This window comes from Urocampus carinirostris, chromosome 10 (assembly GCF_059441175.1).
Source record: "Urocampus carinirostris isolate Australia breed hairy pipefish chromosome 10, RoL_Ucar_1.0, whole genome shotgun sequence".
In the NCBI taxonomy this organism is placed as follows: Eukaryota; Metazoa; Chordata; class Actinopteri; order Syngnathiformes; family Syngnathidae; genus Urocampus; species Urocampus carinirostris.
In genome coordinates, this window is record NC_142358.1 from 31,352,676 (window position 1) to 31,371,911 (window position 19,236).

General features: G+C 37.9%; 1 protein-coding gene across 3 annotated transcripts in view; it reads right to left on the bottom strand.

The window, feature by feature from the left end:
• zbbx (zinc finger, B-box domain containing) overlaps positions 1-19,236 on the bottom strand; it is a 35,455-nt gene that overhangs the window by 12,020 nt on the left and 4,199 nt on the right. For all 3 annotated transcript variants that reach the window (XM_088345481.1, XM_088345479.1, XM_088345480.1), the window contains exons 3-6: positions 18,914-19,027; positions 11,206-11,281; positions 10,944-10,998; positions 9,105-9,229 (exon numbers count right to left, since the gene is read on the bottom strand). In XM_088345481.1, the coding sequence (XP_088201607.1) occupies positions 9,105-9,229; positions 10,944-10,998; positions 11,206-11,281; positions 18,914-19,027 (370 nt within the window). The remainder of the gene's footprint in view (positions 1-9,104; positions 9,230-10,943; positions 10,999-11,205; positions 11,282-18,913; positions 19,028-19,236) is intronic.

The window sequence follows — 19,236 nt, forward strand, 5'->3', positions numbered from 1 at the left end:
GTGAAGCGGGATGAATGCATCAGCTGCATTTGTTTAATCCCCTAGCCTAAAAATGCTGCCAAAACACACAGCTGACATGATTGAATTTTGGGCATCCACCCCAACATAACAAAACAACTCCACATTTGAAACCCAGCCTATGATGAGGTATGACCTGCAAGCACTTGAGGACCACAGCATTGCAGGGTTTATGAGTTTCCCTTCTACAAAACATCTAATTCAATATATCGGTTCACAAGCAAGGTCTGCTGAACCTTAATAACAAGACTTATCATAAGAGTCGGTGTTTGAGAGGGCAGGATTGCAACCTATGGCTGTGCGATATGGGCTGAAACAAAATCTTTATTACTTTATTAGTCAGTTTCACAATTACAATTGTGATGCTAATTGATTTCGAACAAAAGACCGTGAACTAATAAATCCAATTAATTAAAAATAATAAAATACTGTGCAAAATTTAGAATTAATAATTATCCATCCATTATCTACACCGCTTATCCTCAGTAGGGTCGCGGGGGTCCTGGAGCTTATCTAGCCGTCTTCGGGCAGTGGGCAGGGGACACCCTGAACCAGTTGCTAGTCAGTCGCAGGGCACACAGAGACAGACAACCCACTCGCCCATTCACACCTAGGGACAATTTGGAGCGGCCAATTAACCTGACATGCAGGTTTTTGGAATGTGGGAGGAAACTGAGTACCCAGAAGAAACCCACGCAAGCACGGGAAGAACATGCAAATTCCGCACAGGAAGGCAGATAGCTGGATTTGAACCCATGACCTCAGAACTGTGCCGTGGATGCGCTAACCACTCACACACCATGCCACCTATCATTAATTTTAAAAAATATAATAAAATTGTGATTTATACGTTATGCCAATTTCGCGTGAATACCACAATTCACTAAATACTAACTTGTCATGTTTGTAGTGAAAAACAGGGTGGATATGACAACCAGGATGAAACTGGAAAACAGGGACGTAATGGTAAGAAATACCATCTTTTGTTGAGCACACATGCCTCTATTCTGGCTTTCCCGCATTTAGATTCACCTTCGAAAACATGGCAGATTTCAGTTCCTGATTCCCCTCTTGAGTCCACTCACCCGTGAAACATAACAAAACCATTGTTTAAAAAAAAAAGGACCAGCTTTTAGTCGTTAAAATTAAATTCTGAAAACCCTACTCTCAGTGTTATTGTTAGTGTTATTGTTATGTTATTGTTATTGTATAATGTGCCCATTTTGCACATCTAGTTAGCTGCTCCTCTTGCACACCTGTTCTCCTCTGCACTATCATACTCCAGTGTTATTGTTATTGTATAATGACTTGTTTACCTGACTGCCCATTTTGCACATCTGGTTATCTGCTCCTCTTGCACTCTTTGCACTACTGTATAATACTATACATAGCTATAAATTATTTAGCATATTATCAGTACTTCAATACTCTAACTCAGTACAACATTTATTTATATCTGTACATTCAAAAAAAATGTGCGGGTCAGATGTATCGACATTTCGTTCTGTATACACGTGTACAAGAATGACAATGAAGCATATCTGAATCTGAGTCTGAATCAAATTAACAATTTATCAAATCTTCAAATTGTCGATATTTCAAATGATAAATAACTTGAATCATTTCGATTAATTGCCTAGTATTTGTTTTCGCCAAAGCCAATAGTTCAGGGAACATTAGTGTTAAAATAATAAATGGATGAACTCATTATATAATTATTATATTAATTAATGATTTGATTCTGTGCAGACAGAAAATCTAAAGTTTAGGGGTTTCTAATCTTTTTCAAGCAGATACCTACGTTTTGTTATTAATTATCATAAAAGGCACACAGTTTGATGTACATTTCTAAATTAATATATAATAACTTATCATGTTAATACTATGTTGTCAATATGTTAAAACGAGTCAACCACTAAAAAAAAGGATTTTACTTGAAAATCACAATGACCCAGCACTGGTGAGCTATTTTCAGGTGCGCTGGCACCTCAGCTGTCCTTAGGGGGAACCCTAATGTCTGCAGGCACCGCATTAAAGACCCCTGATCTAAACAAACACCAATCCTCAATCCAAAACCAAAAAGAATTGAAGGCAGCAGCAGCTCAAAAAAAAATAGCAGGTTAATCAGATCTCTTAAATAATACATACTAAATGTATGATACTCTTTTGCTATGAAGAGCTGTACAGAAAAAACTACTAAGAAATATTTTTTAAAGCAGTAAATGTGGGGTTTAATGGGTATACAGTACTGGGTTACTTTGAATTGAACAACTTTGTTATACGTTGAAACAAAAAGCATAATTGTTGTTTAGAGGCCTGTTTATATAAATACAATACATCTTTTGAGAGTCAGTCTGAGCAAGAAGTGATTATTCTTGTTCCGTCTAATCAGAGCGGAGAAGAACACATGAGAGTACACAATGATATGGAACATTAGTGCCCCCCTTAGGTAAACTCCAACAAACCCCGTTTAATCTTCACACTGATGTTTAATCTGTGTTCACAAGCTTATGTGCGAGCAAATAAGCGCATAAAAATAGCCATTCATGTTTTCAATTAACTTTTAAATATGACATGCAGAGTTCAAATAGAAAGATGCAAACATAAAAGGGGAACAAAATCAGAGGAGGCTGCAAACAAACAGATGCCTTCCTCAAACATTCCTCACCTGTGACTCGTATGTAAACTGTCTATTTTAAGTGAATGGTTAAAATTGTAGTCTGTAAAACGCAAAACCAGAGTGTAGGCCTCCTGAACAATTTAGAGCTTTGATAATTGGACTCAAATAATTGCAAAATTATAGTGGTTTATAGTTTGTGCACATCCCTTAATACTTCCTGGTATTCTGTACTATCGCCACTTAAATGCTGACTTTGTCAAGTCAAGTCATTTTTATTTGTATAGCCCTGAATCACAAAGAGTCTCAAAGGGCTGCACAGGGTATTGCACAGACTGTTATTACACCATTCCCTGATCTGAAACCAACATGAGGGCAAGGAAAAACTCAAAAACCTCAACATGAGGAAAATGAAGAAACCTTGTGAAGGGACCACACATGTGGTAATCCCCCTTTCAGAATGACCAGGCTGCAATGGATGTTGCAATTACAAATAATACAGATATATTGTCAACAAAAATATAGGTTATTCATATGCTATAGAGTAGAAGTGTGTTTTAAGCTTAGATTTAAACATTTCCACTGAGGTTGCAGATCGGATCTCAGGGGGAAGAGCATTCCACATTTAAAAAAAAATGTTTTCTTAGGAATGCCAGTCAATTTCATTATTAGTATTAGGTGCTGGCCATGTAAAATTAATTTGAATAAGAGCTTGCCCCCACAAAAAATACATACAAATAAAAGACCACACAGATTTGTGTCTGCATTTTCACTGTTGCATTTATAGGTAAAACAATATAATAATTGATTACAGAGTGTGGAAGCTTGATACTTTCCTTCTCCATAAACCTAAATTGACTCTAATTCAGAATAGCGTGAACATTTTAATATTCATCACTCCCACAGATTCCAGTTTAATACCACAAAAAACAGAGCACATGGTTGTATGGGATGCACTTTCTAAATTATGCTTTAAGAAGTGGGGTCACAAATCTATGTGAAGCTGAAGATACGTTTTGTTACTGATTAGCATTGCCAGTGCTGAATTTTTCAGATTCAGATTCGGATCTACTTTATTGTCATTCTAGTACACGTGTATACAGAACGAAATGTCGATACATCTGACCCGCACAGTTTCCTTGAATGTACAGATATAAATAAAATGTTGTATTGATTTGGAGTATTGAGTACTAATACTATACTAAATAATTATGGCTATGTATAGTATTTTACAGTAGCGCAAATAGTGCAAGAGGAGCAGCTAACCAGATGTCCAAAAAGGGCAGTCAGGTAAACAAGTCAGGTAAACAGTAACAATAACACTGTAACAATAACGCTGTAAGTACAATAGTGCAGAGAAACAGATGTGCAAGGAGTGGCTAGCTATAAAGAACTGCCAGTAGTGCAAAAAGTCAAACAAAACCAACAGATGTACAGATTAGCAGCAGTTTAGATTTACTATGTGTTTGATTGACCATTTAACAGTCTAATGGCCAGGGGGACAAGACTATTGTGGAACCTGGTGGTCCTGCACCGCACACTGCAGTACCTCTTCCCAGGGGTACCAATTTGATATGTATGTCTACGGTAACAACTTATAATTTATTCTTTTTATGTTGTTAAAATGTTGCTATTATGTTACTACCAGGTGTAAATTATTGGAAGGAATGTTAAAAAAATATTCACTCAACAACTAAATCATCTGCATTGTAGAGGAACAGTTATTTTGTTATGTCAGTAATGGGTAAATTTTGAAAATCATTTAGCAGGAATTGATCATGTATCTACACATACTGATTGTGTTAATGATTTATAATGCCAGATAGGATTCCAATTCCTTTGACAATAACGATGACCCATTTCTGGTGAGCTATTTTTAGAACCGGTCTGCAGGCTACTCAGATGTTCTGAGGGGGCTACCTGTGGGCAGAGCGTTCACAACCCCTGTTTTAGAAGAAAGATAAAAATACAGGGCAACACGGCAGTGCAGTAGTTAGCACGTGTGCTGCACAGTTCGAAAGTCATGAGATCGAACCTCCTGTGTGGAGTTTGCATGTTCTCCCCGTGGGTTTCCTCCCACATTCCAAAAACATGCATGTCAGGTTAATTGGCCGGTCCAAATTGTCCCTAGGTGTGAATGAGCGAGCGAATTGTCTGTCCCTATGTGCCCTGCGACTGGTTGGCAACCAGTTCAAGGTGTCCCCTGCCCACTGCCCGAAGATAGCCGGGATGGGCTTCAGCTCCCCGCGACCCTTCTGAGGATAAGCGGTGCAGATAATGGATGGATAAAAATACAATCTGGCCCTTTATGAAAAAGTTATTGCTACCTTAAAATTGTGGAAGCCACTGAAAACAATCTTTTTTTTCAGTCAAGTCAGGTAAAAGATTCGAAAAGTCCCTTTGAATTTATTCCGTAACCATTTGCGGGATTTATTTTCAATATTTCTATTTAAATTTGCAGTTGTGGCATTCTCCTTGCAGTCAGAGAGACATCTTTGGAGTGCTTTGACCTTTATCATGGAAAACCACAATGTCAAAGGCAGTGTGTGCCTCTAGTGCTCCGATTGAAGAGGGAATGAGAGGAATCACTTTGGTGAGCCACAAAATGGCTGTGTTGCCTCCGACAATGTCGCAAATGCACCTTTCTTGGCAATCACCACAGTAAGAAAACTACCCTGGTGTGTGTACAGCGCGACTACTTTTGGACCCTGGTAAACCTTATCACAGTAATTTACAAGTACGTAATGTTTTAGAATGTCTAAAAAATTCATATTCCCGTGAATTTAACAGAAGTTGGGTGTAATCATAAAAATACACAATATTAAATGGATATGGACCTAATTTTGATTAAAACCGTGTTAACAGATCTCAGGTTTGTGTCTGGTGAAGCACGGTTAGATTTATGAATAAATGAACCTGCCTTATTCATCGTTTAATTGGCAGTGTGAGAAAGCAATTTATAAACTTTGGCATGGAAAAAAACATTTTATAGCCTTACTTTAATGTATAATTGGAAGTCTATGTGCTGCTCCTTTTTTTAGTAAAAGCATCAATAGTTAAGTAATCCTTCATTAAAAAAAGGGCCATGCAACAAAAAAAGAAAATAACGGACAGCTTGACTTGCAGTAGCCTTGCAAATACTATCACTGATTCTATTGTTTGGGGCTGAGATGTGGGACAAATCAGAATCCTTGGTCTCGTTTTTGCCCTCTGCCTCACTCTAAATCTGCAGACGCTAGCACCATATGTTCCATAGTAATTTTATTAATATTAGTCAAAATTGAATGTCGAAATTCTGCAATGTTGAGAAATAAACCCTCAAATTGTGAAGGTAAAAGAGAAATAACTTTAACACAGAGTAAATCCATCCATCCATCCATTATCTGCACCACTTATCCTCAATAGGTTCGCGGGGGTGCTGGAGCCCATCCCAGCTATCTTCGGGCAGTGGGCAGGGGACACCCTAAACTGGTTGCCAGCCAGTCGCAGGGCACACAGAGACAGACAACTTACTCGCTCATTCACACCTAGGGACAATTTGGACCGACCAATTAACCTGACATGCATGTTTTTGGAATGTGGGAGGAAACCGGAGTGCCCGGAGGAAACCCACGCAAGTACGGGGAGAACATGCAAGCTCCACACAGGAAGGTTTTCTCATGACCTTGGAACTGTGCCGCACACACACACTAACCACTGCACCGCCGTGCTGCCCCACAGAGTAAATATTACCTTTTAATACAATTCTTATTTGGGCAGCACGGCGGCGCAGTGGTTAGCGCTTGTGCGGCACAGTTCATGTCATGGGAACCTGTCGTGGGTTCAAATCCAGCTCCAGACTTTCTGTGCGGAGTTTGTATGTTCTCCCCGTGCTTGCGTGGGTTTCCTCCGGGCACTCCGGTTTCCTCCCACATTCCAAAGACATGCATTTCAGGTGAATTGGCCGGTCCAAATTGTCCCTAGGTGTGAATGAGCGAATGAGTTGTCTGTCCCTGTGTGCCCTGCGATTGGCTGGCAACCAGTTCAGGGTGTCCCCTGCCCACTGCCCGATGATTGCTGGGACGGGCTCCAGCCCCCCGCGACCCTACTGAGGATAAGCGGTACGGCTAATGAGATGAGATGAGATGAGATGAGACAATTCTTATTTCATATTTCCATGGGACAGCCTCACCTCCCACCCAAGACTGCACGTCACTGGCAGATTTATATTATACTCCATATTTGCATGTTTTTGCAAGACTAGTTAGAAAAACCTCAACAACACAAGTGTGCATTACCATCTAATAGCGCCATAAAGCTGCCCTGTATTTCCCCTCTTACACCTTGGGATGAACTACAGCCACTCTCCCGGGGACTCGGCATACTATCAGGCAACAAGCAGCGTATCACGACACTCTTCTCTGCTACGCTGGAGAAAATTAGTTCCTTTTTTTTTGCCTGAATGGGTCTGGAATAGTGCAGTGTTAAGCAAGGTTTGTGTACGTGTGTGCTATGATTCTCAAGTGTGGTCCACTAGAAATGAGGAGCAGTGGTGTAGGGCCGTGGTGATGGCAAGTTGACAACGAGCCAGTTACCTCGGGCGCAGAAAGGCAAAGTAATAGTCATAATTAGATTTTTTTTGCTATTTAGTTCCAGTTTCAGTGTTGAAAACAAGCAACTTAATATTGTTGGATGATTGACTTCTAACTTCCAGTTTAATTAAATTACATTATAATCGCAACGGAGTCATAATAAATATTAGACTGAGGTATGCGTTATATGATGGAATAGATAACAGCGTCAAAAGGGAACAATACAAAGCATGAAACCTGTAAATGTAAAGTACGATACTGTTCCATTTGAGCTATGGCGCAATCTTAGATGTTGGCATAGTATGAGTCCTCTTAAAACAAGGTGTAGACTGATTACAATTCATAAAGACTTTGGTTTTCAAAGAAGTAAAGGAGGGTAAAGAGAGCATGAAGTAATGAGATTGGTCCTAAAAATTAAAAGTACAGATGTGTTTTTTCTTCTTTTTGTTTTTTTTTTTTCTTCTGAAAAGGGGATTCCAAATGAGGCCAATTTGTTACTTTGACTATTATACTTCACTGTTGTTTTGACTATTGTGCAATTTTTAAATCATTGTCACTATTGGCCAATTATGCTGCTGTACTTCCACATATTTTAGCGCTGATCTGCTTTTGTAAGCTGTGACTGGCTGGCAATGAGTTCAGTATGTCCCACCCCTACTTGCCGAAGATAGCTGGGGATGGGCTGCAGCACCCCCGCGACCCTACTGAGGATAAGCGGTGCAGAAATGGATGGATATTTAATTAAAAAGGGCTCAGGGCAGGGCTTTCCAAAAAAGATAGGATTTATTTTCTGAGGGCTGGGTCCTCTCCTGTTCTCTTTGCAAGTTCAAAATCCATTTATGGCTTCAGCTCAATATTTTGAGTGTCTACTAAACTATAAATGTATCAAGCATTGAGCAATGAAGTTGTAAACATATTTCAAGGGCAGCACGACAGCACAGTGGTTAGCGCATGTGCGGCACAGTTCTGAGGTCATGGGATCAAACCTTCCTGTGTGAAGTTTGCATGTTCTCTCCGTGCTTGCGTGGGTTTCTTCCGGGCACTCCGGTTTCCACCCACATTCCATAAACATGCATGTCAGGTTAATTGGCTGGTTCAAATTGTCCCTAGTTGTGAATGAGCAAGTGAATGGTTGTCTGTATCTGTGTGCCCTGCGATTGGGCACACAGATACAGGCAACCAGTGCAGGGTGTCCCTTGCCCACTGCCTGAAGATAGCTGGGATGGGCTCCAGCACCCCCGCGACCCGACTGAGGATAAGCAGTGCAGATAATGGAGGAATGGATGGACATCATGTATTTGCTTTTGATCAATATACTGTATGTGCACACCATGTAAAAATTAAACATTGATCCGGGTCAGCAAAAATCCATTTTTGTAGTGAAACCTTAATATAACAAAACATTAAGAAAAAAAACACCATGGGACATAAAAGAGGAATATATACCAATTTTGCAAGTGCCAAGTAGGCCCAAACCAAGAAAAAAAGCAGTGTTAATACCAGGCTCAGGGTGAAGCACATTATATCAACACAATATTGGAATAGTCCTTCCGTTATATTTGAAAAGAACAAAAAAAAAACTCAAAAAAACACACATTCTTTATATGTACATATATAGATTTAGAAAAAGTGCAGGCAATACATTTCCCTTGGGAAATACCACAGTTATTAAGATGTACCCGAAAGGAACCATATGTATGTGACATAATTCTCTGTTCATTTGAGTTAATTTCACGTCTTGTCCCAGTCATTACTTGAAGCTATTTCATTGATCGATCATCTTGCACATTTTCCCGTTTTACTGAAATGGCTGCATGATAAGGTTTTAAGATTAAAATGTGGTCGCTTCATCTACCTTAAAACTACTCCCATTCAGTATTTAACGTTTTTAAGGTTACCTGTTTTTGATCAATCCTATGGTCTCCCTGTCCACAAACGGAGGCTCTTAGCCTGCTGGGCTTGGTTGATATTGTTGTGGTCTGAGGACAGCAACATGTTTCACATAGAGGCAGGTGAGGTGGAGCTAGGGAGGCAAAGACAAAAAAGAGTACTTGGGATCTATTTCAAAAATAATTTCTCACTTATGGGAGTAAACAATAACACTTAATAAAACAAGTCTGCTATTTCAGTCAAGAGTAGGGTTTATTGTTTTGCTAATCTATCCACATTAGTGATGTGTCATTTGCGAATGTAGCGGCTTTTTAAGCAGGCTCTGTACAAATAGGGAGCCAGCTTCCGTCGTTGGCTATTCACGTGTGCTATTACGAGTAAAATAGCGTCTCGATAGAAGTTAATAATCCTCATTTCACTATGTTGTGTCTTTTGTTTTTTTAGGGTTTCCGTGTTTCTTGATTTTAAAGTTGCTTCGTATAAAAGTTTAAATGAGTCAAAAGTTCACTGTAGGGTGAAAAGATAAAAGCTTTCATAGTTAAGTTGTATAATATCATTTTATAATCAATAATTAAGCCATTTCATGTATGTTTCATTCGTTGGATCCCTTAACCACTAGGGTTGTAAGGGCACCATTTCCTGTAATGTATCTTGGGCAAGTACAGCCTAGTGGTGCTCATCCCTCTACAGACCAACATGATTCCACCCAATCTCAACCTAGGGATGTTTCCTGTGTTAGGGAAATATGCCAATTTCATGCATACGGTTACATAAATATAGGTAATATATATCAAAGCAACAAAAACATGTAAAGGGCCGTTTGAGAGCTCCTTTTAATTAGCTTATCCAAAAGAGCCGGTTCTCTAAAAAGAGCGGGAATCCCTATCACTCATTCACATGGAATATTATGACCAATTGTCATTTCTAGGCATTTTGTTACAAGCCACTCTAGTAATCAGAACAATATGTTGCCTTTGATGCCTTTCTGATTTAAAAACACAAATAAAATTCAACTTCTGAACTGCTAAACTTACCTGTACTCACAAACACAGCCAACAGATGCTCATATTCTAAATTAAATGCCTGACAGCGCAATGTGAGCAGCCCAGCAATGCGTATTACAATTCTGGCAGCCATAGGCATCCCAGCACCTCACTCTCCCACAACTGTGACCCCTCAACATACGAACTACTCTAGTTAGAAGCAAATTGAGATATGAGATGCCTATAGAGCAAAAATCATAAGACACTACCAATCGAAGCCGCCAGCATCAGCTCGTCCCAGTTAGCACGTGTGTTTTCCAGCACACATACCTGATCCTGCAGACTTTTTTTGTTATTTTATTGTGCTCTTTCACTCCTCCATCTGCTCGCATATACCTTTGTTAGCAACCTCCACTACCTCCATGTTAGGTGCTTACAATAAACTATTATGAGCACTCAACATTTTATTTCATTAATATCATATAATTTATTTTTTTACTGTATTTTAATGTTTACTCATTATCAAAATGTGTTTTAATGATCAGGAAGACGTGCCTTATTGATATTTCGGGTCAACTTGATGATAAGTTTGCGTATACAGGAACAGGATTTTCTTATACGGATTTTTTTGTTAGATAAGAAAAAAAAGCTTTATCTGCTTTGATCAGGAAACAAATTATTCTCGTAATGTAGAGGGGCCACTGTAATTCCATTATTATAAATCTTTAAAACATTCAGTTGTTTTGGTGCATTGGAAATTGAGTGTTTCACCACATGTAAATTTAAGAGCCCAGAATTTTTGAAATTTGACCAAACTGAAATAGAGTAGCAGTAATGAAGCCTAGACTGTGACTAATGACTTACCGGTTACAGGTTCATCTTTCAGCACCCTGATTTTCACCTTGCCTGCTGACGATAGCTGTAACCAGGAAACAAAGTATCTCATGCTTGGATACAGCCTGTTTACGAGACAACACCTTGCTGACAAACATTTCATGAGTAATAAAAATGCCACGTATACTTCCAAAATATTAGTGATTGGATCATTCAATATGGAATCTTGTTAACCTCAAAACAGCCACTAGATTCAGTGAGAATATGTTCAACAAGTAGAGAACGTAGGTACCTTTTGGGTTTTCCTGGCTCCACTGTTGTTAAATGATACTAATTGTTCTGATTTCCTATTAAACATTCCTGATTGCCTGAATAGAAAGAGACAATAGGTAAGTATTCGATCATTTTAGCTTGATAGTCACACAAGCTTTGGAATAAGAGATTGCCTTTTTTCATTTTAAATATCCCTGAAAGCAAATGTATTAAACTATTCAACAGTATCAAGTAGCATAAGCTTTGCCGTGTACAGTGTCCTGCACAGCTGAAATTCTGCATTCCCCAAACTGGAATTGCTCTGCTTTTGGTGTCTAATATTGGCAGACGTGTTGTATAATTGACTCACCGATAAACTTTTTCACGTCATCTTTCTTTTGTCACTACCTATTTTGTTGAAGTTTGACAGAATGAAGAAGCATATTGCACTAGCCAATAAATCAGAGTCATACTTCTTTTGATTTCACAACTAAGAAGAGTCATGGAACTTTTTGCAAGCACAAATAAAAAGCACCTGGCTATGAGGTGAAAGTAGGAATCACCTTTTTTATTAGCTACAGTTAGAGAAAATTATGTTCGAACATAAATTCTTGGTATCTTGATCATTTATTGAAGGGACACCTAACAATGTTCAGCCCCATTTACAACTATTAACATAGTAGCACTATGAACAATGAATAAAAAGAGACACACTGACTGTCCAAATGGCATGTAGTTTTTGACAGTGAATTTGCACGCAAGGGCAATATTGACTGTTTTGTAATGTGATAAAAATTAGATTACAATTTTGCATGATAAACCATATTTTCCAATCAACATTATAAATAGGCAAACATGTTTAAACACTCCTGTTTAGCTACACACGTTTACCACTTTCAGGTGAATTGGCTATATTTCAGTCAGCCATTCCAAAAAGATTTGACAATCAGAGCTTTCCTTGCCAAAAAAATTGTATCTCTTGTGAATATAAGTCTGGCGTTTTTGCTTATGTGGTAAACATGGATTTTTTTTATTGACAATTATATTACAATTTTATACAGTTTTCTAAATAATCCTTTAAATTATCTGGATTTCTGATAAGTTCATTCTGTCTTTAATGTGGGACAAGTTAAAAGGACATTTCACAGGATGCCAGTTCGTTATTTTAAATATTATTGTGCACTGTTGTTAGTCGTTTAGACCAGTGATTTTCAACCACTGTGCCGCGGCACACTTGTGTGCCGTGAGAGATCGTCAGGCATTTTTAAAAAACATGTATGAATCATTTTCTGCAAATATTATGTCATTGTTAAATGTCTGTGCTGTAAAAACTGGGGGTATTATCAATTATATTGTAATTAAACATACTGTTCAGTTTCATTTTGTAATACTTTTGGATAGTGGTGTGCTGCAAATTTTTTTTCAATGTAGTAAGTGTGCACTGGTTGAAAAAGGTTGAAAAACAGTGGTTTAGACTATTACATAATAGTCACTATCGGACAATCCTATTTCTGTTTTTTTATTCACGCGACCTTTAGGGCGAATCCGCTTTTGTAACCTAGGAGAATTCATAAAAAGAAAGTGCTCAAGGGAGGGCCTTTAGAACAGGTTGGACTTTCTTATCTGAAGGTTTTTTTCTCCCTGTTCTCTTTGCAAGTATAAAATCAATTGATCTCTTTTCTCCTTATTTTGAGTATCTACTAAACTTTAAACTTGTGAATTCTGAATTATTATCAAAATTATATCACCTTTAAACCAAGATAATTATTGCATTAAAAATGTTATTGATAATAAAACAATAGAGAAGAAGATTTCTTTGACAAAACTGAATGCAACAGTAGTACTAACCTCAAAAGACGTTTCATAAAGAGGGGGGAAAAGGATTCTTCATTTAGACTGGAGTTATTCACGCTCAGCTCATTGAATTATTTATGCTATTGTGAAGGCTGTTTATTTTTGGTTGAGCTAGCAAACTGTCATAAAAAGTCTAACATTATGCGCGTGTTAAAGAATGTGCGTTAAGATATGATGACAAAGTTGCCAACTGCCTGAACTCTGTTGGTGTTTTGTGCTGATGCTGAGAGTGGGCGTCAGGTAATCACCCCGGCGCCGTCACCCTGGAAACTGACTGTCGCCAAGGGAGACAGCCCAGGCACACCTCTGCTAGTACTAGGTGACAACTTGTCCCTTTAGGACATGCAACCCGCAACCCCCTGAGAAATAAAGAGTTGGAAATATTTGCATGAGTAAATATCTCGTTATATTATCTGGACAGGTTGATTTGAATCTAGGCAAGATTTAACATGCATTGAACCTGCTTAAACAGTTCTGATTATCTGCCTTGTAAACACATAATTGTACCCAGAAAATATTAGTTCGAAGGTGAGTGACAAAATTCTACAATATGTATCATGTGAGACAAAGGGCATCCACAGTTACAAGCCAGAGAACAGAAATTGCTGATGTATTTAACTTTTTGGATTTGCCAATCGAGAGTCCGATACCTAAGCAATACATAAGAAATCATTTTTTCTTGTTTACATTTACCTGCACAAGTTGTGTTTCATAGTGTAATTGTTTATAAAAGGATCTTTTCTTCCAATTGGGTTTGAAACACACAAAATATGTTAATAATTCTATTTATTCACTAACAAAAACTTTAATTTTAAGAGCTGAGTAATACCTCCCTTTTTAAGCACAAAATTTGATCAATTGCATTGAAAAACTTAATGGAGTACGGCTACTTCAGAAGTGTTTAATTGCATGCTTTGGCGACATCCAGTGGACATATCAAAAACTGCAGGTCATTGTTTCACTAGAAGCAGCTCATTTTTTTCTTATACTTCTCTCTGAATCCTATCACGGGCTACACTAAATCTATTGGCGTGCCTGATATTGCCACCAAGCCATAGTTTGGTAACCCCTCTTCCACATTATTGTAAGTAGTCCTGGTCTAAAATTGTCAAAGAAGCAAGTTAAGAATTACATTTCGTTCCCCCTCACAATAGCTTGTACTACCAAACTTTGAACAGTAAAAAGTAAGAAAATTGAGTATAGACTCAGGACTCTGGAGAGAAAATCACTCAAGAAAACAAAACTAGAAAGGCACATACATTTGCACACGCATCATGAATGAGCTGACTGGGCTCCAATGATCACACAAAGCCAAGAGATGGGGCACAGTAAAGTTCCAAATTCCACACAGCTCCTTAGAGCATTATGTTTTTCCCCCAATAAAAACAAGTTAAAATATACAAAAATAAGATCAATATTACTTAAAATATCTGTCAATAGAAAAATGTATGTATTGCATTGATACGATAATATCACTCTGAAATCATTATTGGCCAATCTCCACAAAAACAAAGAAGGGAAAAGAATTTTAAGACACTGTATAAAAAAGGTACTAGTTTCAAGAATATTTTAAGGTCGAGAGTCAAAGCCACATTGTAAGCTCAGCCTCAGGCCCAATCTCAGAGAGATGTACTAGATCTACCCCAATCCACATGACTGACTTTATTATTGCCCACGTAGTAGCCACAAAAGATTACACCACATTTTCTCAGCTAACTAAATTAGTGCATCTATTCTTTGGGCAAGAATAACTGAATGTGCATCTATTACATGCATGAGCCAACGGGAACGGTGTGATATTGGGGACAAGCAAAGGGAAAACAAAGTAATGCAACGCAGATACACAACAGTACACATAGCTTTACTGGAAATCACAGCTTGAAGAGTTGCAGGCAAGGCTTGCAAAGACACATTACTAATGTACTGATGAGGACATTTTAAAGTCTGAATTAAATGAATTAATATACGACATCAACAAAAAATACAACCTTACCACAAAGGCAAAAGGGTTATTTCATTTTAACTAGCATTTGTATTTTATTTCTTACTAATGTATTTTGATAAAACAATCACTCCCAAAGATGCAAAATTATCTCATTTATCAGGTATTTTTTACCGTTTTCTTTACAAGATTACAGAAATTCAACCCAAAATGATCAAAATTATCCACCACTTGACATATCAAAACATTCCAAATGTTTTTTTTCCTATATTAGTCCATCCATCCATTAACTGTATCGCTTATCCTCAGTGGGGTGGCAGGGGTGCTGGAGCCAATCCCAGCTATCTTCGGGCTGTGGGCAGGGGACACCCTCAACTCGTTGCCAGTCAGTCGCAAGGCACACAGAGACAGACAACACACTCGCTCATTCACACCTCGGGAGAATTTGAACAGGTCAATTAACCTGATAAGAAATATAATATTTTAAAGAGTAGGAACTGACTCATATTCAAAAATTGTTGAAATAACATATATATATTTTTTTTTTTTTCAAAAACGACTGAGGCCTTTAAAAATGTTAACTTTTTTGTACTTTGATTTTATTATCTTCTCTCGTTGTAAACAATGTAAATTAATTTGATAAAGTATTTTTAAGTATGTTTTTTTAAACTAAATCAATACTTTCAAAGATTTGTTTTCCTTTTCTAATATAAAAAATGTTTAAAAGAATGTAATGATTAAAATGGTAAGAGCTGACTGATTTTAAAAATTACTTAAGTTATGTGAAAAAAGGACTGAGCTATTTTTATTTTACATAATATACTTTTAGAATTGTAATTTTGTCATGTGTTTCTCATTTAAAAGCTGTTAAAATAAAGTAACAACAATTGAAAACAAAAATGTTAAAATGAGGATAACATCAAAAATCTTATCTTGGAAAGTATAACGACAATCTTTAGATTTCTACAAATTTTTCGAAGTGGCATTTAAGAGTGCCATTTTTAAGTCGGAAGTGGTTATTAGACAAAAAGAAATCACGCACCAAATTTGCTCTAGTTACAAATATCCAACAGATGGCACTAATGCACCATAACTAACCAAGGAACAATCAACATTGTCCATACAAAAATCAGCATTGCTTGATTTATTTCTTTCTCAATTTTTTTAGTTGGGTATTTTGTAAATTAATATAACCAAGCGTAGTAAACAACGGAAAATTCATAGTATTTGGTAACACTGGAGATTATTTGAGAAGAATACCAATATGAAATTGAACCCCCTGTGTGGAGTTTCCTCCCACATTCCAAAAACATGCATGTCAGGTGAATTGGCCTGTCCAAATTGTCCTAGGTATAAATGAGCGAGTGAGTTATCTGTCCCTGTGTGCCCCGCGATTGGCTGGCAACCAGTTCAGGGTGTCCCCTGCCCACTGCCCGAAGATGGCTGGGATGGGCTCCAGCACCCCCGCGACCCTACTAAGGATAAGCGGTGGATGGATGGATGGATGGATGGATGGATTTAAAATGTATCAAATGAAAAGTGTAACCAAATGACATTAGGTCTCCAAAACCATGTGCGCGAAATGTTTTCTGGTCCAAAGAAAATAAATGCTTCAAGTAACCATGGAGCGTACACAACACAAGACAAAATAAAATGTGATTTCTAGAGAGTTGTATCAAAATAACAAAGGCAGATGCTCCTTAAACACTCCCATCCCGCGCCATGCTTCACAATTCAGCTGTCTGTAAATGTTACTGTATTTCACCATGGCAAGGAGCACAGAGTTTGTATGCTTATTATCTCCATAGCTGCATAACTTCGTTTTACAACTATTGCTTCATAGCTCATTTATAACAATCTAATTTTATATTTCCACCGTTATGTAGACTCTTGCTGCCTGATTAGGATTTAAAAGAAGACTGGCTGCACTCAATGGCAAAAATAAGTGGGATTGATTTTACATTGAACTGCACAAAAACTCAGTCCGAATTACTATTGTATCAGCCTTTTCCATTCATTTATGTGGCTTCTTTTACACAGATAACGAAGAATGGTTATAAAAGCAAGTACTCTAAAAGCCTTTTATATAAAAAGGGGATCATAACCGGTGTCTTACATTGTGTGGTTATCGCGGTCTTCTTCAAGCTTCTCTTCCACAGCTCGACTTTATTTTCTCTCCAACCACTCATGACAATTTGTGTTGCAATGTTTGAAATGACCAATTTCTCCGCACTTAGTATAAGCCTCTTAAGTCCCTGATCCCCTCTCTTTAGCCCCTCTAATTACAGCCCACCAACATGTCAGATTTTTTTCATAAAAATTCAGAGTTATTTTCCCATTACAGGAAAAAAAACTAATGTAATCTCAAAAGTTTGCCGAAGTGATTTATTTAGGATGTACAGCTATATCCCGGAAATGAGTAGATTATATATTAAGTTGTCTTTGGTCATCTTAATACCGACCAAAATTAAAAATAATTACACCTTACAACGATGAGGTCTGTCATGAGCCGGAACAGAAGGACCCAAATGCGTGACGTTTCTCACAGAAGCTTTTTTTAACGGGAAATGGGGCAGTCATGCACGTTAACCCAAACGTCAGTGATTCGGCGATCATTGGGCGGAAAACAAAAGGCAGCATTCTGGCGTGGAATGACAGGAAGCCAGTGGCCGACGAGATTGATACCAATTGTACGAACAGATATCGGACGGATGGGGTCTGAGTGATATCAGGCACTGGAGACTGGAGTCCGATAACAAGCAGGACGAGATAAACGGAAACGATACCAGACACTGGAGATCGAAATTAAACAGGAAAAACTAGACGGGAACGCTACCAGACACTGGAGAACAATATCAAACAGAACAAAAAAGCCGGGAACCAAACTGGAGATTGATATTAAACGGGACAAAATAGACAGGAACGATACCGGACAGGAAACAAGCAGGAAACCGGACAGGGTCAAAACCCACATCTTGCGGGTGCAGAAGTTCGTTGACAGAATGACAAAGGGTGAGTGAGAGCACTGAGCTTAAACAGGAGGGAAGCCAATCAGTCAACGAGCCGCAGCTGGCGCCAAACGGGCGGGGCCATTTGGGCGCCATGGGCAACCGTGACAAGGTCAGTGTTGTAAAGATAAATACACAGTGTATAGGTAAGGAAGTCAATTTTTCCCAATCAAAAAACAAGTGTTCAACTACTGAAGGAAAAAAAAACATGTCGTTTGCACTGGAGGTAAGGTCGCATTTTAGGGGTAAATTTATTTGATAAAATCCAACATTAAGAACAGACAATGTGACTTAAAGGTAAATGATGATCAATTGAAAAAAAAATAAGCAGGCTGAACAGTATGCTTACTTATCAGAAAACTGAGAAAGTTCACAATATATTAACATATAAAAAGTTATTCTGAGAATTATAAAATAAATAAAGTACTAAGAAGTTTATCAAAAGCATCCACTGACAAAACATATATGGATTTCACATTTACAAGTTAAAAAAATGAACACTCAAGTAAGTTAGTTAGTTAGTTAGTATACTGTTTTTGGCTTTAATATTTTACTAATAGCAGATTGACCTAATTATGATTTTCCTGTTGGTGCTTTTTTTGTTAAAAGCCTCTCATTTGTTACTACCAATGCAAAAATTATCAACACAGGCTTTAGGGCGTCCCCCTGTGGTTGCAAGTGAAAACAACATGTGAAATTATATATTTATGTTGAGATAGTATTATCAAACATAAATCATGTTGTAATAAAGAAATGTGTCACTGCGTATATAGTCATAATTGAATGAGTGTATTTAGTTCAAATAACTTCAGTCACTTCACAGTATAATGTGCAAACTATAATAATTATATATGTATAAAGTCCTGAATATATAGTAAATCTGTTATGATTTGACTAATTTTACGTCAGTTATCCAGCACAGTTTGAAAAACTTAAGAACTTACCCTCTCTCGCCTTTTTCTCTTCTCATACTCTCTTTAAGCTTTTGCAGTTTTTCTTCCAGCTCATTGCCTTGCTGGGCCAGAGTCAGCGACTCCAACTGAAGGTCTTGCAGGTTCCTCGAAAAACACACAGACCAAAACACCATTATGAAGCCAGTCAATGATCGTCAATCATAAAAATGACTCTTTGTCAGATTAGCAAGCGGGATCTCATCAATGTGTTCAATCCATCCGCTGCGCGGGATCCCCGTTGCCACTGCCGATCGATATATTCATCAATTAGTCACAAGACGAGTGTAGCACCAAGCTCAAGCATCAATTCTGCC